The following is a 26,152-nucleotide window of genomic DNA, read 5'->3' as shown; positions in this document are numbered from 1 at the left end:
CCAGCAGTTTCTTGACTTCCTACTTTTGCATTCCAGTCCCCTATAATGAAAAGGACATCTTTTTGGGTGTTAGTTCTAAAAGGTCTTGTAGGTCTTCATATAATCATTCAACTTCAGCTTCTTCAGCCTTACTGGTTGGGGCATAGACTTGGATTACTGTAATACTGAATGGTTTGCCTTGGAAATGAATAGAGATCATTCTGTCATTTTTGAGATTGCATCCAAGTACTGCATTTCGGACTCTTTTGTTGACCATGATGGCTACTCCATTTCTTCTAAGGGATTCCTGCCCACAGTGATAGATATAATGATCATTTGAGTTAAATTCACCCATTCCAGTCCATTTGAGTTTGCTGATTCCTAGAATGTCGACGTTCACTCTTGCCATCTCCTGTTTGACCACTTCCAATTTGCCTTGATTCATGGACCTAACATTCCAGGTTCCTATGCAATATTGCTCTTTACAGCATTGGACCTTGCTTCTATCACCAGTCACATCCACAACTGGGTATTGTTTTTGCTTTGGCTCCATCCCTTCATTCTTTCTGGAGTTATTTCTTCAGAGATCTCTTGTAGCATATTAGGCACCTACTGACCTGGGGAGTTCCTCTTTCAGTATCCTATCATTTTGCCTTTTCATACTGTTCATGGGGTTCTCAAGGCACTCCAGTGGACCACATTCTGTCAGACCTCTCCACCATGACCTGTCGGTCTTGGGTGGCCCCACACAGCATGGCTTAGTTTCATTGAGTTAGACAAGGCTGTGGTCCGTGTGATCAGATTGGCTAGTTTTCTGTGATTATGGTTTCAGTGTGTCTGTCCTCTAGCAACACCTACCGTCTTACTGTAATAACCTATTGAAAAAGTATATAGCTGCCTTGCTTAGACTAGCAAGGGGGCATTCTCCATTCCTCTTCTGATGTCTATGCCAGAAGCTTTCTCTGTCCCATTTTATATTTTACTATAACTCTGCTACACAGAAGCTCTTGAGTGATCAAGCCTGGTCCCTGGTTCTGAAGCTAAATCTTCTTCGGCAATCAGGAATCCAACATTGTTCACCGTAAGCTATAAGTCTCTGCAGGAATTCACCTGCCCTACTATATACAGTACCTAGCTCAGTGCCTGATCCCCAGTGAGGGGGGCAATGAATACTTGCCCATTTAACTGCTGATCAACCCCCGAGGTCAGGAATTTTGGTCTTCTGTATCTTGAGTGTCTAGCATAGTGCCTGGCACACAGTAGGTGCTCAAAGAATACTGCTGTTGCTTAGTCCTTCAGTTGTGTCCGACTCTATGTGACCCCCATGGACTTTAGTCCACCAGGCTCCTCTGTCCATGGTGATTCTCCAGGCAAGAATACTGGAGAGGGTTGCCATGCCCTCTTCCAGGGGATCTTCCTGACCCAGGGATCTAACCCAGGTCTCCTGCATTGCAGGCAGATTCTTTACCACTGAGCCACGAGGGAAAACCCTCAGACAACACTACTGAATGAATAAAGGTATTAAGAGCACAGGTTTCGCTAGGGCACTGCAGAGCTCTAGGGGACAGGAAGGGCTGGTGGCGCTGGTCATTCGCTGGAGCCGCCCTGGGCTCCTTCGGAGAGCGTTCCACCGCTCGCCCAGCTGCAGCGCAGGCCAGACACTGCAGGCGGTGCTTAAACTTTTCCTCACCCACCAAAAAAATTTATTTGTATATGTTCAGTTCAGTCGCTCAGTCGTGTCCGACTCTTTGCGACCCCATAAACTGCAGCACGCCAGGCCTCCCTGTCCATCACCAACTTCCGCAGTACGCACTCCTAAATATATGTTTATACACATACCTAAAATACCTAAATATCATAAATAAAATAATACCTAAAAATATTCACACTCCATATCCAGGTATGTGTATATATAAAATAGGTAAATATATATCTACAAGTAAATTAATATGTGTACAGCCTTAACTCGGAACTGCGAGAGTGGCGCGGTGTAGGACTACTGAGAAAACCCCTTCGCCCCTCCAGGACTGCAGGAGCAGAGCGGCGCGGCCCGGGCGAGGCTTGGCCCTTCCGGCTTGCCGTCCGCCGCCGCCTCCGCCATTGGTTGGGCTCCAGGCATCTGACACGGGCGGCGGGGCCAGGGAGCTTCAAGGATGGCGGCGTCCGCGGCGCTGATTCTGCGGGAGAGCCCCAGGTAGCCCAGGCTGGGCGCGGGGGGACAGCGGTCACCGGGGTGGCGCGGGCAGGGCCGGCCCGAGGATGCTGCTGCTGTCTGTCGTCGGCGCGCCGGGCCGGCGGAGTCGCTGTGTGGGCCCCGGGGGAATGCGGGACCCTGGGCGTCTCCACCTGCACCGTGGTTCACTTGCGTGGGCTTACAGTCTGTCCGACAGCTGAAGTCAGTGCGTCAGTGTCTGGTCACTGTCACTGTTCCCCGAGGCTGGTATCACTGGTACCCAAGCCATGCTGGAGTAGTTCTGAAATCACGTGAAGAGGTGTTCCCTTTCCTTTTTCAATACTTTTCAGACTTTCTGATTACGAGAAAGACTCCCATTGGTCCTGAGTGGTCATTAATACTTAATACGTGTTAATACACCTTTTCAATCAAGATCGAATAGGCCCCAGGCCAGGAGTTTTTTGGCTGGTAACAGCATCTGACCACAATTTGGTAACATTGCTTTTGTTTCCCCTTTATTTACCTTTTGTTCATTTATATATTTAGTTCATATCTATTAATGGTAGGTAATGTCGGTGGTCTATAGTGGTGATATAAAGTTCTGTTTTAAAATTAGGCAAAAATGATTCCATGTAATGAAAGATAAATAATAGTGCACGTGGTGTGTGGATGCAGAAAAGTGCAGAAGTATCACTGAATCTGGAGAATAACTTCTTTGTGCATGGTGTTAGTTGTTCAGTCGTGTCCGACTCTTTGTACCCCATGGACTGTAGCCCACCAGCCTCCTCTCTCCATGGAATTCTCCAGGCAGGAATACTGGAGTAGGTTGCCATTCCCTTCTCTTGGGATCTTCCCAACCCAGGGATTGAACCTGGGTCTCCTGCATTGCAGGCAGATTCTTTTTTTTTTTTTAATTTCTTTTTTTAAATTTTATTTTATTTTTAAACTTTACAATATTGTATTGGTTTTGCCAAATATCGAAATGAATCCGCAACAGGTATACATGTGTTCCCCATACTGAACCCTCCTCCCTCCTCCCTCCTCCCTCCCCATAACATCCCTCTGGGTTGTCCCAGTGCACCAGCCCCAAGTATCCAGTATCGTGCATCGAATCTGGACTGGCAACTCGTTCCATATATGATATTATACGTATTTCAATGCCATTCTCCCAAATCATCCCACCCTCTCCCTCTCCCACAGAGTCCAAAAGACTGTTCTATACATCAGTGTCTCTTTTGCTGTCTCGTATACAGGGTTATTGTTACCATCTTTCTAAATTCCATATATATGCATTAGTATACTGTATTGGTGTTTTTCTTTCTGGCTTACTTACCCCTGTATAATAGGCTCCAGTTTCATCCACCTCATTAGAACTGATTCAAATGTATTCTTTTTAATGGCTGAGTAATACTCCATTGTGTATATGTACCACAGCTTTCTTATCCATTCATCTGCTGATGGACATCTAGGTTGCTTCCATGTCCTGGCTATTATAAACAGTGCTGCGATGAACATTGGGGTACATGTGTCTCTTTCAATTCTGGTTTCCTCAGTGTGTATGCCCAGCAGTGGAATTGCTGGATCATAAGGCAGTTCTATTTCCAGTTTTTTAAGGAATCTCCCCACTGTTCTCCATAGTGGCTGTACTACTTTGCATTCCCACCAACAGTGTAAGAGGGTTCCCTTTTCTCCACACCCTCTCCAGCATTTATTGCTTGTAGACTTTTGGATCGCAGCCATTCTGACTGGCTGCAGGCAGATTCTTTACGGTCTGAGCCACCAGGGAAGCCCATCTTGTGACGGGACAAGAATCTTTTTGAAGAGAGTTGTCATTTTGAAGTTTTTCCTTCTTTGATTGCGTTCTGACAGCCAGTTCCTTTTCTCACACCAGTGTCCTGGGTAACACACCACATCAGTAAACCATATCCAGTGTGGTGCAGTAGAATTGTTCTTATCACATAATTTAAAGTTGATTACAGTTTAAGCATTCCCTGGAGAAGGAAATGGCAACCCACTCCAGTATTCTTGCCTGGAGAATCCCATGGATGGAGGAGCCTGATGGGCTACAGTTCATGGGGTCGCAAAGAGTCGAACATGACTGAGCGGCTTAACTAACAGTTTAAGCAGGATTTTAAAACAACTGTGCACTTAGTGACCCCGAATTATATTGTATGTTAATGTTTTTTTTTTTTAATTCCCGTATCTGCAAAACATCAGTCTTTTTATCTGTTTTTGGTGTAACTGCCACTTCCCTCCCCCTACTCTTTTCAGAGTTCTGTTTTGAGTTACATGGATACATAAACTCCCACTCCTAAATTGATATTGTCCCCCACAGAGTGCAAGTTTTCCCAAGTAGTTTGTCTGGCCCAGAAGAAAGAGAAAATTTGCCAAATAGACCTTTTCAACAGAGATACTTATGGGGTATCTTTTGGAAATGTCCTGTCTTCTTCGCTGGCCATCATCTGTTTTTCTTTATTTCACTCAGACTTAGCTTAATAGCAATCAGTTGTTGAAATGAAAACTTACAGTCAGCTGTACTTAGAGCAATGACAGTACCACTTGAGGAAAACATATTTTAAAACTTTGTTTTATGAATTTCTTTAGCATGAAAAAAGCAGTATCCCTGATAAATGAAATAGATATAGGAAGATTTCCACGACTGCTCACCCGAATTCTTCAAAAACTTCACCTGAAGGTTTGTATGTTTGCAATATTATCGCTTATAATTTGTTCTTATGATTCTACTGCAAATCCAGGTTTCCACTTGAATAACTTTTTGCATGGTTTTTTTCTCCAGAAATACTGGAGAACACTGAGTCTCCAGAAAATTTGATGAATATCCTATGGTCAAAAGTTTGGGAAGTTCTGTTTTCATTCAAAACGATTTTTTTTTGTTAATATTATGGAACTTATCAGAGTATATTTTATGGTAGCATTAATAGTGAATATTTAAGGGTGACTATTGTGTGTAGAATTTTCCATATGTATTTTTTTTCCCATATGTATTTGACCATGGAATTGTTTTATCATGGTATTTATTTTGGGATTAAGACTCTGTGGAACATGCTTTGGGAAAATTCTGATATCACGATTTCATTCTTCCTCTTAAAAATAATTCTGTAGTCTTGCTGTCAACCAGTATATAATCTTTCTCTTCCACTTTTATTTCAAGGGTGTGGTTATCTTGAAAATATTGATGATTAGTAATTCACTACTTGGTCACCAATCTTAGTTAACTTCTTTATCAGGTTCTAGAAGAATTATGAAAATCAGACATAAGAAATACTTGATTCATTACAAGAAACTAATCCAAATGAATCTTTGAAATATAACTATTCATTCAGAGAAATAAAACCTGTAGCCTCTGGAGTTTGGTGTATTTGGAACATCACAATGAAAGTTTATTGGCAATGGAGAAGAAAAGAGTTAAAGACTATTGATATGTCCTTTTTTTAAATTAAAATATAGTTAATCTACAATGTTATATTTCAAGTGTAAGGCAAAGATATTGATATATATATGTATTGTTCCAAATACACCAAAGAAGTTAACTTTTGATTTTTATCTTTCCAGATCTTTTTTCAAGTATTAATAAATACAGATGTGCCGATGTATGTGTATGCATGTACACATAGAACTGTTTGGTTTGTAAATAAATGTTTTCATAAGTGGCATTGTACTGTGTGTATTGCCCTGCTGTTTACCTTTTCCGCTTACCACTTTTACCAGAAATCTTTCCTTGTCAGTCCATATAGTACTTATTCTTTTTAAGTATTGGTTTTACTTTTTACCTGTATATATATATGTTTATGTGTGCTGTGCTTAGTCACTCAGTTGTGTCCGACTCTTTGCAACCCCACCAACTGTAGCCCACCAGGCTCCTCTGTTCATGGGATTCTCCAGGCAAGAATACTGGAGTGGGTTGCCATTCCCTTCTCCAGAGGATCTTCCCAACCCAGGGATCAAACCCAGGTCTCTTTCCTTGCAAGCAGATTCTTTACTGTATGAGCTACAGGGAAGTTCTATGTTCTGTGTTTATGGTGTATGCTTTTTAAATATATAGAAAATTAACATCCACTTTCCATTAAAAATTTAAGTTTCTTAGACCCTTGATCTCTGATTTTATACACCTGGGTCTTAAATTTTTCTCCCATTGAGAGCATAAAAATGAATATATCTCTTTAACTTTTTCAGTGCCCAGATATGTGTGGGTTACTTTTGGTATAGAGGAAGAAGTTAACCTGCTGCTGTTTGGAAGCAAATACCATGACTTACATTTAATTTTTATCTGCCCAGGGTTGTTGTTAGATCAAGATGTTGAATATGTGTTTGGAACTTTGTTTTAGAGCTGTATTCTGCATTTGTTGTTCTGTTCACATATTTTAAGCTCCACCTTATTTTAAGAATGCATATCTCATGTACTAGTGGTTGGGGGGAGATAAATGTTCCCTTGTTCTCCTTAACTCCAAACCACTTTATGAATATAATGCTACTGGAGATCTTGAGAATGTCCCTTTTTTTGCTCTCTTTTAAAGAAATCTGCCTTTCTTGTACATATTGAGGACACTGAAGTTTATTTTTCTTTGTGCCCAGTCACTGTCTTTATTTTGTCAAAAACACCTCATTTGTTGTATGTTAAAAGGAATCAGTTCGACACACTTGGAAGTTAGATTGTACATATCCACTGAATTTAATGCAACATGTGGTTCAGTGATTATATGTGAGTAATACTGTTATTCTGTTCCTTATATTGATAGAACTCTGGTACTGTAGGTCATTGTTTCAAGAAGGTATGTGGTAGTCACAGAAACTCTGGAACTTTAAAATCAAAACATTGGTCTTGAGGTAAGTGACTGACATTTTAGCCAAATTGGGTTCATGCTTTTCTTAGTCAGAAAATAGGTAGAAGAGACTGGAGTTCCGGTGACTGACCTCCCCAAACCAAAAATGTGACAGTTCTGAGCTGCGCTTCTAAGAGTTCTAAGCTTCACCTCACTGCTGCTTCACTACAAGAATGCAGTTGTAAAATTGTATTTCATCCTAAGCCATCAAGGCAGGGACTCATGATACTTCTGAAACTTCTCCATGTAGCTGTTGGGGAGAGGCAGCAACTAGGAAAGTTGTTTTTGGTATGTGGGGATAAAGTATTTTTATTTGAAAGCAGTTCTAATAGTGTACATTTTTCATGTGTGAAAAACCAGTCTTTGGATCAAGGAGATTATTTTGGAAATGGAAGGAAGACTAGCCATGAGGTTGTACTCAGATGCCTCACTTCTGTTTTTCACATATTGCTTATGAAAGTAATGTGTGTAATGTGTAAGTTTTGGAAAATATTAAAATTATCAAAAAGATTTCTTGATTTATGTGTACTCTTGTAGTAACCCATGCTTTTGCAGAACTCATTAAAATGGAAATTAGTGGAATACTTGTTTGTAAGGTCTTTCTAACTAGAGCATAGAACACCTGAGGACACGGACCATCTGTGTAGTGCATAGAAAATACTCAGTAAATGTGTTTTGTTGTTCAGTTGCTAAGTCATGTCCAACTCTGCGACCCCATGGACTGTGGCACGCCAGGCTTCCCTGTCCTGATTGTTTGTTTTACTTGTTTGTATTTCTGCAGTAACAGTTGTGATTTCTCTCTTTGATCTTATGTTGTTTATTTGGGTCTTCTCTCTGTTCTTCTTGATGAGCCTGGCCAGAGGTTTGTAAATCTTGTTTACCCTTTCAAAGAACCAACTCTTGGTTTTATTGATTTTTTTTTCTATTAAAAAAAATTCTTATTTATTTTCTCTCTGATCTTTATTAGCTCCTTCCTTCTGCTGACTTTACATTTTGTTCTTCTTTTTCTAATTCTTTTAGGTGGTGGGTTAGATTGTTTATTTGAAAGTTTTATTGTTTCTTAAAGAAGGCCTGTATCACTGTGAACTTCTGTCTAAGAACTGCTTTTGCTGCATCCCTTAATCCACTGACTTTTAACAAAATAATACTAAGGCTCAAACTAGTTGCCACCTCACTATCTGTTGGGAATCTTGCTGCTAGGTAATGGAGGATGTAGATAAAGGTTCTTAAGGTTAACAGATTTTATCTCTTTAATCCTGCCTCTTATAAATGCTGACAGGGGCTTAATGCTGGGTAAGGTCATATATTGGGAGAGGTTTTGGGGTGTGTTTAGGGGAGGAAAGAAAGAGCTAACAAGGGAAAGGAACTCCCAGGTATTTTCTATCTTAAAATGCTATTCTCTTAAATGAAGATTTTGCTTGGGCTCTTAGAAAAGTTGCTGGGACCCATTATAATTGGTTAGTATTAGTACAGAGAAGGTGCTCTCTCCCACAATGTTTTATTTATTTTTTAAAAGATTTTATTTTATATTGAAGTATAGTTGATTTATAGTGTTACAAGTGAATGATGAAGGTGAAAGAGAAGAGTGAAAAAGCTGGCTTAAAACTCAGCATTCAAAAAACTGAGATCATGGCGTCCAGTCCCATCACTTCACGGCAAATAGATGTGGAAAAAATGAGAATAGTGACAGACTTTATTTTCTTGGGCTCCAAAATCACTGCAGATGGTGACTGCAGCCATGAAATTAAAAGACTCTTGCTCCTTGGAAGAAAAGCTATGACCAACTTAGATAGGATATTAAAAAGCAGAGTCATCACTTTGCTGACAAAAGTCCATCTCAGTTTAGTTCAGTTCAGTTCAGTCGCTCAGTCGTGTCCGATTCTTTGCGACCCCATGAATCACAGCACGCCAGGCCTCCCTGTCCATCGCCAACTCCTGGAGTTCACTCAAACTCAGTGTCCATCGAGTCGGTGATATCATCCAGCCATCTCATCCTCTGTCGTCCCCTTTTCCTCCTGCCCCCAATCCCTACCAGCATTAGAGTCTTTTCCAATGAGTCAACCCTTCGCATGAGGTGGCCAAAGTACTGGAGTTTCAGCTTTAGCATGATTCTTTCCAAAGAACACCCAGGACTGATCTCCTTTAGAATGGGCTGGTTGGATCTCCTTGCAGTCCAAGGGACTCTCAAGAGTCTTCTCCAACACCACAGTTCAAAAGCATCAATTCTTTGGTGCTCAGCTTTCTTCACAGTCCAACTCTCACATCCATACATAACCACTGGAAAAACCATAGCCTTGACTAGACGGACCTTTGTTGGCAAAGTAATGTCTCTGCTTTTGAATATGCTATCTAGGTTGGTCATAACTTTCCTTCCAAGGAGTAAGCGTCTTTTAATTTCATGGCTGCAGTCACCATCTGTAGTGATTTTGGAGCCCCCCAAAATAAAGTCTGACACTATTTCCACTGTTTCCTCATCTATTTCCCATGAAGTGATGGGAGTTCATCTAGTCAAAGCTATAGTTTTTCCAGTAGTCCAGTAGTCATGTACGGATGTGAGAGTTGGACCATAAAGAAGGCTGAGCACTGAAGAATTGATGCTTTTGAAGTGTGGTGCTGGAGAAGACTCTTGAGAGTCCTTTGGATAGCAAGGCGATCAAAGCAGTCAATCCTAAAGGAAATCAGTCTTGAATATTGATTGGAAGGACTGATGCTGAAGTTGAAACTCCAATACTTTGGCCACCTGATGTGAAGAGCTGACTCATTGGGGAAGACCCTGATGCTGGGAAAGACTGAAGGCAGGAGGAGAAGGGGGTGATGGAGGATGAGATGGTTGGATGGCATCACTGACTCAATGGACATGAGTTTGGGCAAACTCTGGGAAATGGTGAAGGTCAGAGAAGCCTGGCATGCTGCAGTCCATGTGGTGGCAGAGTTGGACATGACTTAGCCACTGAAGAACATTTTAGGGCTTTACTTTGTAGTATTGTGTTTTCTAAATGTCTATTTTTCATGTTATTATTTTCCACCTCCTATACGTCATAGAACTTAAGATTTAAAAAAAAAATGAAATTTGTTTGGCAAGATCCAAATAATGAACTGTTCTGTGATTTTAAGATATTGAAATTTACAGACACATCAGTTTATTTCAATGGTGGATTTACTTTTTTCTTTCAAGTTCTCATTTTCATATGAATAAATGAATCGGCTGTTGAGTATCTGCATTTTGAATACCTGAATGTATGCTAATAGATTGCTTTTTGTGTTGTAGGCTGAAAGTAGTTTCAGTGAAGAAGAGGAAGAAAAACTTCAAGTTGCATTTTCTCTAGAGAAGCAAGATCTTCACCTAGTTCTTGAAACAATATCATTCATTTTAGAACAGGTATTTTTATTGCCCCCGAACGGCCTAACCATGATTTTTATTTATTACATGTTTGCATTGCTGTGACATCTATAGCATTTTAGCTTATTTTTCTAAAGTGTACAGGTAAAAGCTGTGAATCTGTTTTATCAAAAATTTTGATGTGGTAAAAAAGTATTTGAATGTGTGTTTTTTTCTCATGGGATTGCATTCTACAACACAGTCTTAGTGTTGAATAGCATGAGTAAAGTATTAATATTTGACATTGTAAATCAAGACTTCACTGACTTAAGACAGTTGAAAAAGATTTAAATTTATTGTTACTTGGTATAGTAATTTGCAAAAATGCACACATTTTATTTAAGAAATTTAATAATTGATTCTGAGAATTTATTTGACTAGGATGATAAATAAAACATTTAGAAAAGCAATAGTTGTCAAAGGACGTTTTGTTATATAGTATTTCTTCCTACTGAGCTGCTCTTCTGCATCCCTTCTTTACATCTAAATTCAATTCATTGTTTAAGTTCCCTTCAGATCACATCTCCTCCCACTGCAGCCTGGACCCCTTATCCTCACAGTCCTCCCGTTATTTTGATTCCTTTTATGCTTGGCTCATCATGGTTGAGCCCATTGTTAGTCTTTTCATGAGTTCATGTATGTCAGTTACATCTCCTTCACTAGGTTTTGAATTTGCAGGGGGCTAGGATCACGTTTTTGGTGCATTGTAGCACATTGTAGGCTAAATCTATTAAGAATCTTAAAGTAGATTCTTAATAAATTCCTGTTGCTTGATTAAGTAGAAGAATACTTGTGAAATAAAAAGTTAAACAGTACTGCAGCTTTTGGGCATTCTAGTGAACAGATACAGTTGAGGACAAAATGCTAGGCTCTACTACATGCAGACTTACACACATTACAGATCTGTCCTCAGTGGACCTTCCGTAGAAGAAAAGGATAACCAGACAGGACAGAGCAGCATGGGGTTTATGAGAAAATTGTTTCATCATAATGTAAAAAAATAGAACAGGTATCACTGTGAAAAAAGTTTTCAATTTTTTATTATGTATTTACCTAGGAAATTGGTAGATGAAGATGGTTTTGAGAAAGTGTTCTTGGAAAAATTGTGTTAGTTGGGAAACAAAACCACTGTGTACTTATTTGAAATAATTAAGTGAAATAAGGAAATTAAATTTTAACTAGGATACCATTTACATAACTGGAGCAAAGAAGTTTTTCTGATAAGTAGATTTAGTATTACTTAAACCACAGGCAAAAATGAAGTTTAGTGTGAATAATTTGGGCCCTTTAATTCTGAATTTTCCACCCTTGGTTGTGTGTATTGTTATTGGTAAAATAATAAAAAATTTATGCAATAGAAATATAAAATTTTTAAACATTTAAATTATTTGAAGTAATGTTGTATTTAATTATAGCTCAAGGTCTCTGTGTGAACATTAGGGATATATGTAGCTTTTTTCCTCTTTACCAGGCAGTGTATCACAATGTGAAGCCGGCCGCTTTGCAGCAGCAGTTAGAGAGCATTCATCTTAGACAAGACAAAGCAGAAGCTTTTGCCAGTGCGTGGTCTTCTATGGGTCAAGAAACAATTGAAAAATTCAGGCAGAGGATTCTTGCTCCCCACAAGGTACAGGATATATTATTCAAAGGATATTTTAAAGTAATGTATGGCATAAATTATTATACCTAAAGTTTTTAAAGTGATAATTTTTGTAAAGAGGTAAATCAGGCAATAAAAAGTATGTATATGATATTCCTATAAAAGTATTTCCATGCATATTTGCTACCACAATGTGATTTAATTTTAATTCCCAATTTCAAATATGCTTCTGTAACTTTAGGATAGGAATGAGACCTTTTTTTCCTTCTGAGCCCTTGGTCAGAGTTGGTTATTCCGTTAACTGTGTATCTTATGTATAAGACTTACTATAATTTTTAAAAGCATTTATTTATTTATTCGACTGTGCCAGGTCTTAGTTGCAGCATGCAAACTCTTAGGTGTGGGATCTAGTTCCCAGACCAGGCATCATACCAGGGCCCCCTTGGTTGAGGGCTTAGAGTCTTAGCCTCTGGACCACCAGGGAAGTCCCAGACTTATTATTACTGAATCACATGCCTATTTGTTTTTGTGTGTTGGTATTAGGGCTTAGCAGAATGCCTTGTATGCAGAAAGTGCTCAGCATTTGTTGAATAGCAAAGAGTAAGCAAAATGAACTCTTTGGGAAAAATATAAAATAATAGCAGTATCACAAAGCTCCTTAATAACCTCTGCGTGTGTGTGCATGCTGAGTTTGCTTCAGTCGCGTCTGACTTTTTGTGACCCTGTGGACCATAGCCTACCAGCCTCCTCTGTCCATGGGATTCTTCAGGCAAGAATACTAGAGTGCATTGCCATTCCTCCTCTTGGGGATCTTCCCCACCTTGGAATCAAACCAGCATCTCTTAAGTCTCCTGCATTGGCAGGCGGGCTCTTTACCACTAGCACCACCTGGGAACCTCCAGGTTACTCTTGATGGAGATTAAGATGATCATATAGATTTTGCCCCTTTTTCTGTTAATATGTTGTTTTACATAATTGGTTTTCAGATTTTCAACCATTTTTGGGATAAATTTAACTTGGTTCTGGTATATAATCCTGGTTGTATATTGCTGTATTTGCTTTACTAATATTTTGGTAAAGATCTGTGTTCATGCGGGATATTGGTCTGTAGTTTTCCTGTGATGTCTTTTTTGGCATCTGGTTACAAAGTGAGTTCCCCTCTCCTCTTTTATTTTCTGGAATTATTTGTGAAGGTTTGGTATTAGTTTGCATTTTCACCAACATTATATGAGAGTTCCAGTAGTTCCAAATCCTTGTCAGCATTTGATATCATCAGTTTATATTAAAGCTATTCAATTAGGTTTGTAATAGTAGCTTATGTTTTTAATTTACATATCCCTAGTAACAAAGTATGATGATCTTTTTATGTACTTGTCATCTATAGAGCTTCTTTGGTAAAGTGTCTGTTCAGACCTTTTATGTAACTGTATTTCTACATTATGACAGATAAAGAATGATAGTAATATAAATATAAAGGACAATTATAAGTGTAAATCCCAGCATATCAAAATGCATGGGTTTTGGTTTTGTTTTTGGTTTTTTGGGTGTTAAAATTTGTAGAGGGTGTTTGGTTTCTTTCTGTTAAGTTTTGTGAATTTTTAAGTCCTCTGTCAGATATGTAATTTGCAGTTATTTTCTCCTAGTCTATAGCTTTCCTTTTCAGTTTCTAATAGTATCTTTTGCAAAGTAGAAGCTTTAAAATCTGATGAAGTTTGATTTATCATTTTTTTCTTTTATTAATATTGCTTCTGGTTTTGGATCTAAGAAATTGTAGCATAATGCAGTGCCACAAAAATTTTCTGTTTTTTTTCTTCTAAGTGTTTTATAGTGTTTCTAAGTGTTTCTTCTAAGTGTTTTGTGTTTTACATTCAAGTCTAATATCCATTTTGAGTTAGTTTTATGTAGGATATGAGGTATAGGTCCAAGTTCTTATATTTTTTCTGATATTAATGTCTCATTTGTTTCAGTGCAATTATTGATAACATCCTTTTGTTATTGAATTGCCTTAACTCCTTTGTCAAAAATCATTTGACATATTTGTGTGTCTCTTTCTGGACTCTCTTTTTGGTTTCATTGATCTATTTGTCTGTCTTTATTGCTGGTATCATGCTGCTGTAATTACTATAGCTTTGTTGTAAGTCTTAAAATCAAGTATTGTTAATCTGCTAACTTTGTTCCTTTTAATAATTGTTTTGGGTATTCTAGTTTCTTTACCTTTTAATGAAAACCTTTAAAAAAAATCTGCAAAAAACCCTCTGGAATTTTGATTGAGAACTGCAGATGGTGATTGCAGCCATGAAATTAAAAGACCCTTACTCCTTGGAAGGAAAGTTATGACCAACCTAGATAGCATATTGAAAAGCAGAGACATTACTTTGCCAACAAAGGTCCGTCTAGTCAAGGTTATGGTTTTTCCAGTGGTCATGTATGGATGTGAGAGTTGGACTGTGAAGAAAGCTGAGTGCCGAGGAATTGATGCTTTTGAACTATGGTGTTGGAGAAGACTCCTGAGAGACCCTTGGACTGCAAGGAGATTCAACCAGCCCATTCTAAAGGAGATCAGTCCTGGGTGTTCATTGGAAGGACTGATGTTGAAGCTGAAACTCCAGTGCTTTGGCCACCTCATGCGAAGAGCTGACTCATTGGAAAAGACCCTGATGCTTGGAGGGATTAGGGGCAGGAGGAGAAGGGGACGACAGAGGATGAGATGGCTGGATGGCATCACCGACTCGATGGGCATGAGTTTGGGTAAACTCCGGGAGTTGGTGATGGACAGGGAGGCCTGGCGTGCTGTGATTCATGGGGTCACAAAGAGTTGGACATGACTGAGCGACTGAACTGAACTGATGTTTAATTATAGATCACTTTGTAGAGAAATGACTTCTTAAGAGTATTGAGTATATCTCCATTTTTGTTAGGGTTGAACACGCTTAACCTTTTCTTTTCCCCCTTTGGAGTTGTTGTAAATGGTCCTGATTTAAAAATTTGGGTTTCCGTTGTTTACTGCTAGTATATAGAAACACAGTTGATTTTTGTTTATTGTTATTGTATTCAAGACCTTGGTAAACTTACTATTTAGTTATAGCAGTTTTTTTTGTTGTTTTCCTTGTGATTTCTCTACAGTCAGATTGTCCATGAAGAGAGTTTTCTTTCTTGCTTTCCTGTTTGCTCAGCTTTTGTTTTTCTTCCCTTATTGCACTGACTAGGACTTCTGGCATGATGTTGAATAGGATTGGTAACTTTGAACTTTGTTGTGCTTTGTTTCTGGTTTTAGAGAGAAGGCATTCAGTGTGTCACCCTAAGTAAGATGCTAGCTGTGGGTTTTTACAAAATGCGCCTGTGTTGTTTTCATTCCTTTCCTTTTCTTTTTGTTGACTTCTGCATTCAAGAGCTCTCAAGAAGGATGTGAAGCTCCATATCACTGCTTCATTTTTCATCATTTAAATTTTTGCTTTCTCCTATCCTATTTTAAAGGTTTATCCAGATTTTGTTTTCCATTCTTTGTTCCTGAAATTTTTTTTAAACATCTTCATTAAAAAAAAAAAATCCACTTGCCTTTGAGTATTTTCCTGTTTTATATTTATATAATTTTCTTCTGTTTTTCTTTCTTGTATTTATATAAGTACAGTATAGTTAAAAGTGGTTTTTTTTTCCACTTCTTTTTTGCTTCTTTTTTGTTTTTAATTTTTACAAAACCTTGTGTCAAGGGCTGACTTTAAATAGATCACAATGAGGGAGCTGCTGTCCTAGGAATGAAACCCTGACCTAGAAGCAGGTCAGCTACAGATGGTTTAGCACCAAGTTGCCCATGAACGCATGGTGTGTGATGGGCCAGGGGGTGTCCACCTTTCTGGCCATGCTGTGTGTCCCACAGTGAAGGGCTGTCCACACCAGACCCCAGTCCCAACGTGTGGTGTGGCACACTGTGCCCCAAGGGATGCTGGGTGTGGAGACAGGCTTGCTTAGGATGACTGAGGCTCCCGGGGTGCAGCCATATCAATTGACCCGGGGTCGGCTTCTGACCTAGAAGTGATCATAATGCTACAGATGGTGGCTTCCCCCTATTGGCTCTTCAGCCAAGCACATATGCCAAATGTCTGACCCTGTGGTTCCTCTCCTACAGAGCGGGGTTACCATGGCAACAGCACATCATTAGTAGAGTAAAATTTACCTATCTCATAACAGTCTAAGCCCAACTCACGTTCCATATTAGTGAGTGAACAATCCAACACTTGGTGAATCCTGCCTCTCAGTGATAGGAAGAGCTGACAAAGAAGGATCAAAAAGCGACGTTGCTGTGAACGCTTAGCCACTGCAAGCCAGTTATCCCTGTGTTAACTTTTCTGACACTTCCTGCTTAAAACCCCAAAGGTCAGAAGGATGTGAAGCTCTGCTTTCAGGGTCTTTATTCATACTGAAAATCAAGATCAAGCGAACTCTTGCCCTTCTTCTCCATGGGAGGTTTCTGTCCTCCCTGAGCTCATCTTAGGACTCTTTTTTTTCACTTCCAATAGTAAGTCATTGTTTAATATCTTCTGGATGATAGTTTGTTACTCTTTAAAGAATAATATTTCTTCCCTGTATTATGTTGTATTACATTAACTTCTGTCTTAAGAAGTGGTTTGATCAGTTGTCATACAAATTATGCAAAAAAATAGTTGGAAGAGCGTGATTAATTGTACATTGGTCCCTGAGAATGTAGAAAATTACCTTTTGCCAATACAGAGTATATGAGAGGATAGCTAATATCAATGCATTATTTTAATGCCTTCAATGCTTAATTAAGACTGTATAATAATAGCAAACATCTCTTGTGTTTATTGTGGGCCAAATATTCTACTCAGTGCTTTATAGTAATAGCTTGTAAAACTCATTAATAATTCTAGTTTATATTTAAAATTAAACTGAGACTTAGATTAAATAACTGATCCATGGTCAAGCTGCTAAATAAGTGGTAGAGTTGGGATTTGACAAAGTAGTTAACATTTCTAAACCACTGTATTATTCTCCCACCTAGATGTTAGCAGCAGAATTTTTCTGTCAGGCATTATGCACAGCGGTTTACACAGTAGGTATGTGTGTTGTATTTTTGAAAAAGAAATAAAACTTGAAAGTGTGCCTTAACTGTGTTAACCCAAGTGGTCCATGGTGAAGCTGAGATGGTAGTCAGATTCGCCCCTTTCTTAATTAAGCCTTGTTCCTTTTATGTCATGGCATCTCTTGCAGCTATAATGTTATCTTTTTTTTTTTTTGCCCTGATGACTATTTAGGATATGGTGACTAAAATAGCCATAGATGAAAATAAATCATGTCATATATTAAATTATAACAAAAATATATGGCAGTAGTTTACAATGGGCAAAGATTGTATTTACAGAGACTGATTGTTGTTTTACAGTAATTTAGAGGGTCTCATGAACTGTCTGTGCCATGCTTGCAGTGGAACATCCATGTAAGTAATTATCAATTCAGAGAGAGTCAGATTCAGTTAAATAACAAGCTAAAAAATCAAAAAGAGCTTATTTTTAATTCAATTTTTTAAAACACCTCTTTCATCTTCTGTTACTTAAATCTGATAAGTGAGAAGCTGATTAAAAATTAATCTGATAGCTTTTTGCAGGATATGATTGAAAGGATTTTTAAATTTTATCCCATCTCCTTTTTTTTTTTTTTTTAATACACTTTGTCTTAACCTCTTCAGAGACTGAAATGTTACCACAGCTTATTGGAATTTGTATTCTTCCCTCTTTCACCAGTGTTGATTATGTTAGCAGTGTCCTTCTACCAGGGTTTTCTGTTTGATTTTTGTTACAATGCCTGTGTGGTAACAAATTTATTGAATTATGAATACTCTTTCAGACAGAACTTGAATACTGTGTTTAATTTTAGTCCTAAAATTCTGGGAAGAGTTTCTTTATGTATATTCCTACTATACAAAATGTAACCTATATGTCAAATATTATTGAGACACATCTCTTTTTTTTTCTGAGACCTTAAGGAAAATAATTGAGTTGTTTTATGATTTAAAAAAAAAATATTTTTGTATTAGAGTTCACTTGTTCCTTAGTAATAGATTTGATAATGAGAAATATATTTAAGGCATATTTTTAGCACTGTGAGTAGCCTGCTCTTTAAAGCCTACATATACCGATTCTTTTTCTTAAAATGCAGTTGTATATTTATTAGGGAGTTTTTAAAGATATATTTGACAGTTGTATTTGCTTTGAATGCTCAAAATGTGTGTAATGTGATTTTCTCCTCCTGTTAATAGTGTTCTTAACTTTACCAATTATATGACAAATTTATTTATAATATTTACTCATCTCATTATATAGTGAAAATTCATCATGTCTTCTCTCATGTTCTTGAGAAACCTGCATTTAAAAATGGATGGGTAATGTTCTTAAGATAATAATGTTCTAAATAGTCTTTTAAAAAATTCTCTTTAATTCTCTTCCCCCCATTGTAGTAAGATTTACTTCACTGTTAAGTTTAGCAACTAATTGTTTGCTTTATTAACTGTTAAATATCTGTTTTTTAAATGCAATATAAGAAATTAGAAATTTCGATTTGACCTTTTAAAAATTTGATGCATTCTTTTAGTTTTATTATTTTCTTTAGTATTCATGTTTCATTTCTTTTGGAATTCTAAGAATGGATGAAGGGCTTTACTATAAAGAGAACAGAAAAAGCATACTTCATAGAGCTAAATCTAAATATATAGCTATGAATGCATATCTGAGTGCTTTTTTCAAGATTTATGTATTTATTGGCTGCATTGGATCTTAGTTGCAGCACATGGGCTCAGTAGCTGTGGTGCACTGGCTTAGTTGCTCTGTGGCATGTGTTCTCTTAATTCCCAGACCAGGAATTGAACCCGCATCCAGAGTCCACCTGCCAGTGCAGGAGATGCAGAAGACACGGTTTGATCCCTGGGTCAGGAAGAAGGATCCCCTGGAGTCTTGCCTGAAAAAATCCCATGGACAGAGAAGCCTGAATGGCTACTGTCCATTGTGTTGCAAAGAGTTGGGCACGACTGAGCGACTAAACATACAGGCACCCCTTAACCGGAAGGCAGATTTTTAACCACTGGACCATCAGGGAAGTCTCCTTTTTCAAGATTTAAATGCTTCTTAACATTATCATCTGCATTTATAGGAGAGGTATTTTGTTGTAATTATATCCATATACAAGTCAGATTTCTCCCTCTTTGTTACTTTAGTTGTTGACATGTTAAGAATCAAAAGAAAACCATAGTTTTTCCATGTGCTGGAATTGACTGAACGTCAATGTTAGGTTTAAATGCTCCTATATTCATTTGCTGTTTTTTATTGAAATATAATTTACCTGCAAAAAATGCAGATATTTTAAATGTTTAGTTTGATGAATTTCAGAAATTATATATGTCCTTTTAGTCATTATTCTTATCAAAAGAGGAGAAAATTTTCATCACCTGAAACGGGTCCAGTTTTAATTTTCTCCACCTTCATACTCACTTTCCATCACAAAAAAATTTTTTTTATGTTCTTAGTCTTATTAATAGTATAAATGAATTTAAATAAATGTGTCTGTATAGTATCTCTCAACATAATGTTTTTTTGGATTCATTTGTGTTGTTAGTTGTATCAGTAATTCTTTTGTTGCTGAGTAATATTTCCTTGTATGAAAACAATTTGTTTATCTGTACTCCTGTTGATGGACATTTGGATTGTTTCCAGCTTCTGGCTATTATGAATAAGAGTACTGTTAACAAATGGCAACCCACTCCAGTATTCCTGCCTGGAAAATCCCATGGCCAGAGGAGCCTGGTGGGCTACAGTCCATGGGGTCACAAAGAGTCAGACATGACTGAGTGACTAACACTTAACATTTGTGTACAAGTCTTTTTGTGGACATATGTTTTCATTTCCCTTGAGTAAATGTCTAGGAAGGGGGTGATTGACCCTTTAGCCAAATCTAAGGCTTTCTATATGAGTTTCAGCCACCCCATGCTGCATGGATTGGGAAGAGTCATAAAAATATAAAAAGGCAAAGGAATGTGAATCTGTCATGTTGTGTGGATCCCTTCCCTTTAACTTCTGCTTGCTTTTTAGTTATTCTCCAGTGCCTTCAAGTCTGTCTTTAAGCTAGCTTGTTTAGAGGTTGTGCTTTGTATTTGCAAGGGAAGTTTATGTCATATAAACTATTTCCTACCATTATCAGATTAGGAACTCCAGAAGTGCTTCTTTTAAATTGTAAGTCTTATTCTGTCCCTCCTCTGTTCCACATCCACCAGTCTTCCCATGTTGCTTATGATAGAAGTCCAAGTTCTTACAGTTGCCTTTAAGACCCTACGTGATCAGTAACCCCCTCTTGGTCTGCTATCTTGTTGACCTTCACCTGGCTCACTTGGGATAATTTTATTCTTTTTACCTCAGAAGCTCTTGGGTGTTCATGTGGTTGGCTTCCTTATCTTTTTCAGCCCTGTGCTCAAATATCATGTTTATCAGTGAGCCTTCTTGTAATCATCATAGTGAAAAGTGCTTCTACCTTTATGGTAATCTCTTACTTCATTTTTTTTCTACCATACTTCTTATTCTTATCTGACCCACTATGCATTGTACTTACTTTATTTTTTTTTTATTGTCAATCTCTACTACTAAACTATAAATTCCTGAAGGACAGGAATTTTTGTCTGTTTTGTTCACTACTGTATTTTCACTACTTTAAATGACCCTTGGGACTTGGTTCTCAGAAATTGGTTGTTGGCTGAATAAATGGACAGTATCCCTGCTTTTACAAATTGTGCTATTTTGAGGTTCTGTGTATAAGGTTTTCTCTTAAAGAGGAATATCTGTGTTTATAGGTGGAGGAAAGAACAGTAAAGAGAGAAGGGTATGGATTATATTTTGTGTTTCCTAGTCCTCTTTTGGAGAAGACAATAGTACTCCACTCCAGTACTCTTGCCTGGAATATCCCATGGACCAAGGAGCCTGGTGGGCTGCAGTCCATGGGGTCGCTAAGAGTCGGACACGACTGAGTGACTTCACTTTCACTTCTCACTTTCATGCATTGGAGAAGGAAATGGCAACCCACTCCAGTGTTCTTGCCTGGAGAATCCCAGGGACGGGGGAGCCTGGTGGGCTGCCGTCTATGGGGTCGCACAGAGTCAGACATGACTGAAGCGACTTAGCAGCAGCAGCAGCAGCAGTGCTTTTTTGTGTTTTCAATTTGGTGTACTTGAAACTTTTTGTGGTTCATTTATCTCATGATTCTTGAGTTTCACTGGAAACTATATTCAGTCATTTATATTTTTCCTCTTTAAAAGTGGGAATGTATATAATAAGAATTGCTTTAGCTTGGAATGAAAATTCTCCAGGGAAAAAAGGTGATGTCATTAGCTGTTGCTGCAGCAATCAGTTTAAAGAACTTTAGATCTAAAAGACCCTTAATCAGTCTAATTTGAAACAGAAATGTGTTCTATGCTTTATAAATAATTGACTAAAACCAGAGCCATTAACAAATTAAATAAAGATTTTACTAATGCCAAAGAACTGGGCTATTAGCAAAATTACTCTTATGTCATAGTATTCAAAGATGTGCACTTGCTAAATAGAATTGATGTACTTTTTCAGAGTGTGCCAATAGTGAGAGCATTAGTTGAATGACATTTCAGTGTCCTCAATCTTGTACTGTTGTGTTATATATCCATGGTATGCAGAGGTGGAAAACAGGCTGAAAGATAATTCATTGATGTTTTCCCTCATCACCTTATAACTTGGATATGATGACCAGTTAAGGTATTTGGCCAAGTCTGTGAGTCAAGGAATATAATTTTAAGTTTCATACCACCGTAGCAGTGATGCTATGTTGACTTTGGTAACTTGGATATGATGACTAGTTAGGTATTTTGGCCAAGTCTGTGAGTCAAGGAATATTGTTGTAAGTTTCATACCACCCTAGCAGTGATGTTGACTTCGGGAGCATCTAAACTTGAGGGTATAGGTTAGAGAGTATCCCTATGTTGCAATATTTGTAATGAAGCATTTATACCTCTTATGATGTCAGTACTGAATTGCACAGTGGTCATCTCTGAGATCCTGACCTTGTCTTTGTATGCTTATAGATGTTACAGCGTAGAATTCTTTCTCAGAGAGGCTAGTAGTAGTGGGGCTTCTTTGAAGCTTATTGCCTCCCCTTCTTGCCAATGACTAAAGGATGGCAAGGAGGTTGAAGATGTTCTCTGAATGCATCTATACGGTCCTCTGTTACAGCTTTTCGTATATTTCATCTGTCTGTTAAGAAAAAATGTTGTGTGTTGTTGTTCAGTTGCTCAGTCGTGTCTGACTCTTTGTGACCCCATGGACTGCAACACGCCAGGCTTCCCTGTCCTTCTCTATCTCCTGGAGTTTGCTCAAACTCATGTCCATTGAGTCGGTGATGCCATCCAGCCATCTTGTCCTCTGTTGTCCCCTTCCCCTTTTGCCTTCAATCTTTCCCAGCATCAGGGTCTTTTCCATTGAGTCAGTTCTTCCCATAAGGTGGCCAAAGTACTGGAGCTTCAGCTTCAGTGTCAGCCCTTCCAATGAATATTCAGGACTGATTTCCTTTAGGATTGACTGGTTTGATCTCCTTGCAGTAATAAATTATAATTTACATAGTAAAATCTATATCCTTTTAATTGTACTGTTCAGTGAATTTTGATAGAGGTATATCTATGATATCATTGTCATAATCAAAAGGCAGAGCTTTTACGTCATTCTCAAAAGTTACTTCATGCTCCTTGGCAGTTCTTTCTTCCTCTAACCCTGGCCCCAGGAAACCACTGATTTGCTTGGTGATGTTTGTTGGATTTTTAATCCATGGAATCATATACATGTACTTCTCTCTGGCTTTTTCCAGTGAGTATGATTTTGAGGTTCATTCTTGTTGTTGAATGTGTTAATAGTTTGTTCTTTTTTTTAAATCGTGGGTTGGTATTTTTTATTGCATGGTATTCTATTATATGAATATATCACAATTTGTTATCCATTCACCTGTTGATGGTATTTGTACTGTTTTCAGTTTGGGGTTATTTTGAATAAATCTGTTAATATTCTCATACCTTTTTATGGGCATATATTTTCACTTTGCCTGAGTAATTTCTTAGGGATGGATTGACTGAGTTGTAGGGTCAGTGTGTATTTAACTATGAGGAAACTGCTAAAGAGTTTTCCAAAGAAGTTATGCTATTTTACATTCCAGCCAGCAATTTTTCACATCCTGGCCAACACTTGGTATTGCCATTCTTTAAAATTTTAACATTTTAATGGGATAAGGAGATTGAATATCTTTTAATTTGTTTATTGTGTTTATGTGTTTATTGGTTTATTTGTTTTCTTTTGTGAATTATGTATTACAATCTTTGCCTGTTTTTGTAGAGTTTTTTTTTGTCTTATTGTGGTAAGAATTCTTTATATAGCTTGCATACAAGTCCTTTGTCAGGTATATATATGTATTGTGAATATTTTATTAGTCTGTGGCTTACCTTTTTCTTAATGGTGACTTTTGAAGAACAGAATTTTTAGTTTTGATGAAGTCCAGTTTATAGCCTTTGTCTTTTATGGTTCATTCTTCTATGCTGCTGCTAAGTCGCTTCAGTCGTGTCCAACTCTGTGCGACCCCATAGACGGCAGCCCACCAGGCTCCCCCGTCCCTGGGACTCTCCAGGCAAGAACACTGGAGTGGGTTGCCATTTCCTTCTCCAATGCATGAAAGTGAAAAGTGAAAGTGAAGTCGCTCAGTTGTGTCTGACTCCTAGCAACCCCATGGACTGCAGCCCACCAGGCCCCTCCGTCCATGGGATTTTCCAGGCAAGAGTACTGGAGTGGGGTGCCATTGTCTTCTCCTTCATTCTTCTATGGCTGTCTCTAAAATCTTTGCCTGTCCTAAGATCACAAAGGTTTTCTTTTCATGTTTTCTTCCAGAAGTTTGATGGTTTTAGCATTTGCATTTAGGTCTGTGATCCATTTTGAGTTCATTTTTGTGTGTGGTGTTTGTTAGGTGTTAGTCGCTCAGTCACGTCCGACTTTTGTGATCCCACCAGGCTCCTTTGTCCATGGAACTCTCTAGGCAAAAATACTGGATTGGGTTGCCATTCCCTTCTCCAGGAGATCTTCCCCACCCAGGGATCGAGCCTGGGTCTCCCAGGCAGGCAGATTCTTTACTGTCTGAGCCACCAGGGAAGCCCATTTGTTAGGTCGAGGTTGTTTTTTGTTTTGTTTCTTGCAGATATCTAGTTGTTCCAGCATCATTTACCTTGGTGCTTTCATTAGAAGTCACTTCGTGAGTCTTTAGGTCTATCCTTTGCCTTTGTCTTTATTGCTGTAGCTTTATATTCTTCAAGTTAGGTAATATGATTCCTCCAAGTCTTTGAAAAAAAAAATTGGTTTAACTCTTTTAGGTCATTTACATTTCTATTTAAAATTTAGAATCAACTTGTCAGTTTCTATTAAAAAAAAATTCCTGCTGGGAATTTAATTGGATTGCCCTAAATCTGTAGATCACTTTTGGAAGAACTGACATCTTAGCAATATTGAATCATTAAATTCATGAACATGGTATATCTCTCCATTTATTGATATCTTCTTTAATTTATTCAAGCAATGTTTGTAGTTTTCTAATGACCAGAATTTTCACAAATTTTGTTAAAGTTATCCTTACGATATAGACTGAATGTGTCTCTTCAAATTTCATATATTGAAACTTCACCCCCAACGTGATAGTATTAGAAGGTGGGGCTTTTGGGAATTAATTAGTTAATAGGAAGGGACGTAATCAGGGAGATTAATGCCCTTATAAAGAGAGAACTCCCTTGCCTCCTTCTGTCTTGTGAGGATACAACAAGAAGTCTGCAGTCTGGAAGAGGGGCCCTCACCCAACCTTCCTGGCACCCTTATCTTAGACTTCCAGGCTCCACAACTGGGGGAAATAAATGCTTGTTATTATTAAGCTATACTGTCTGTGGTATTTTGTTTTAGTGGCCTGAACAGACTAAGACACTGTGTATTTGCCTGATTTTGGTTGCTACTATAGATAGAATTTCATTTTTGTAATTTCCAGTTGTTTGTTTCTAGTATGTTGAAAACTGCTGATGTTTTATGTTAATCTTTTGCCATAACTTTCTTGAAATCAGCCATTAGTTTTAGTAGCTTTTTTGCAGATTACCTAAGATTTTTATGTACATGTTATGGCAAAGTTGTTTTTGCATATGCTTGTCTTCATCATGTGGCCTGGAGCAGAGATTTTAGTTTGATGATTTTTATGTCCCCAGCATCTGTGATGGTATAAAGGTCAGGTTCATGCTCTTCTGATTTTCTCCTTTCTGGCTGCATCTTTTAGTCAGTCATACTCATTACTGTCTTCTCATTTCCACAACCTCTAAGTTTTGTATTGTTCGAGGACTCAGTCCCCAGTGCTCTTCTCTTGTTCTTTTGTACTTGCCTGGCAATCACATTCAGGCTTCTGAGTTTAAAAACTATTTTCTAATAAAACATTTTTTTCTCTAGCCTATTTGATAATTTCATTGGATGTAGAATAGGCATCTCCAACTTAACTTTTAAAAAATGAACCGCTCTTTGGATTGTTCCTCTTGAAACTGTTCCTGTAGTTTTCCCATCTCAGGTAATGGTTAAGTTTTTTTTTTTTTTTTATTTGCACAGGTCAAAATGATCTAATTTTGCTATTATTATTTAAAAATGGATAGAAAACCAGGATGAAAGTATGGTTCTACTGAAAAGAAGCATAGGTTTCATCAACTTACAGAATTCACATAAAGATGGGAATCTTCTGAAAGCGACAGGCTTTTTTTCAAACTGTATGCTTGTTGAGTTAAGGCTGATATCTGATGTAGATAATAGTTAAGAAAACCACATATATAAAATGCTGGAGATTGATTTGTCTTAATGCCAAGGTATTATTTATTTTTAGCCATTAGGGATTGGAATTTACTTCATTAGTTTTTGAATTTTAGATATTCCTCTGGTTAGAACAAAAGGAGGGAAGCACTTCTATTCCTTCTGTTAAATTACTTGGTAATTTAATCCCCATTTACACTTTCATTGTATTTGCAAATTTGTTCTAAGTTCTAAACAAATAGATTTTTTTTTTTTGGAATCTGACTTTGTAAATTGGGCATTGCCAGCTTAAAGATGGGGAGTAAA

General features: G+C 37.9%; 1 protein-coding gene across 3 annotated transcripts in view; it reads left to right on the top strand.

Annotated features, from left to right (window-relative positions):
* The first annotated feature begins 2,024 nt into the window (after nt 1–2,024).
* The window catches only part of COMMD10 (COMM domain containing 10), a 185,258-nt gene continuing 161,130 nt past the window's right edge, over nt 2,025–26,152 (top strand). For 2 of the 3 annotated variants that reach the window (XR_011567613.1, XM_070793291.1), the window contains exons 1-4: nt 2,025–2,173; nt 4,757–4,847; nt 10,262–10,372; nt 11,844–11,999. Coding sequence is in view for 2 of the 3 variants with exons in the window: in XM_070793291.1 (XP_070649392.1) it covers nt 2,133–2,173; nt 4,757–4,847; nt 10,262–10,372; nt 11,844–11,999 (399 nt within the window). In the remaining variant the exon portion in view is untranslated. The remainder of the gene's footprint in view (nt 2,174–4,756; nt 4,848–10,261; nt 10,373–11,843; nt 12,000–26,152) is intronic. The other variant, XM_019964670.2, reaches the window with a different exon arrangement.

This window comes from Bos indicus, chromosome 7 (assembly GCF_029378745.1).
Source record: "Bos indicus isolate NIAB-ARS_2022 breed Sahiwal x Tharparkar chromosome 7, NIAB-ARS_B.indTharparkar_mat_pri_1.0, whole genome shotgun sequence".
In the NCBI taxonomy this organism is placed as follows: Eukaryota; Metazoa; Chordata; class Mammalia; order Artiodactyla; family Bovidae; genus Bos; species Bos indicus.
This window is presented reverse-complemented; position numbering and strand designations above follow the sequence as displayed.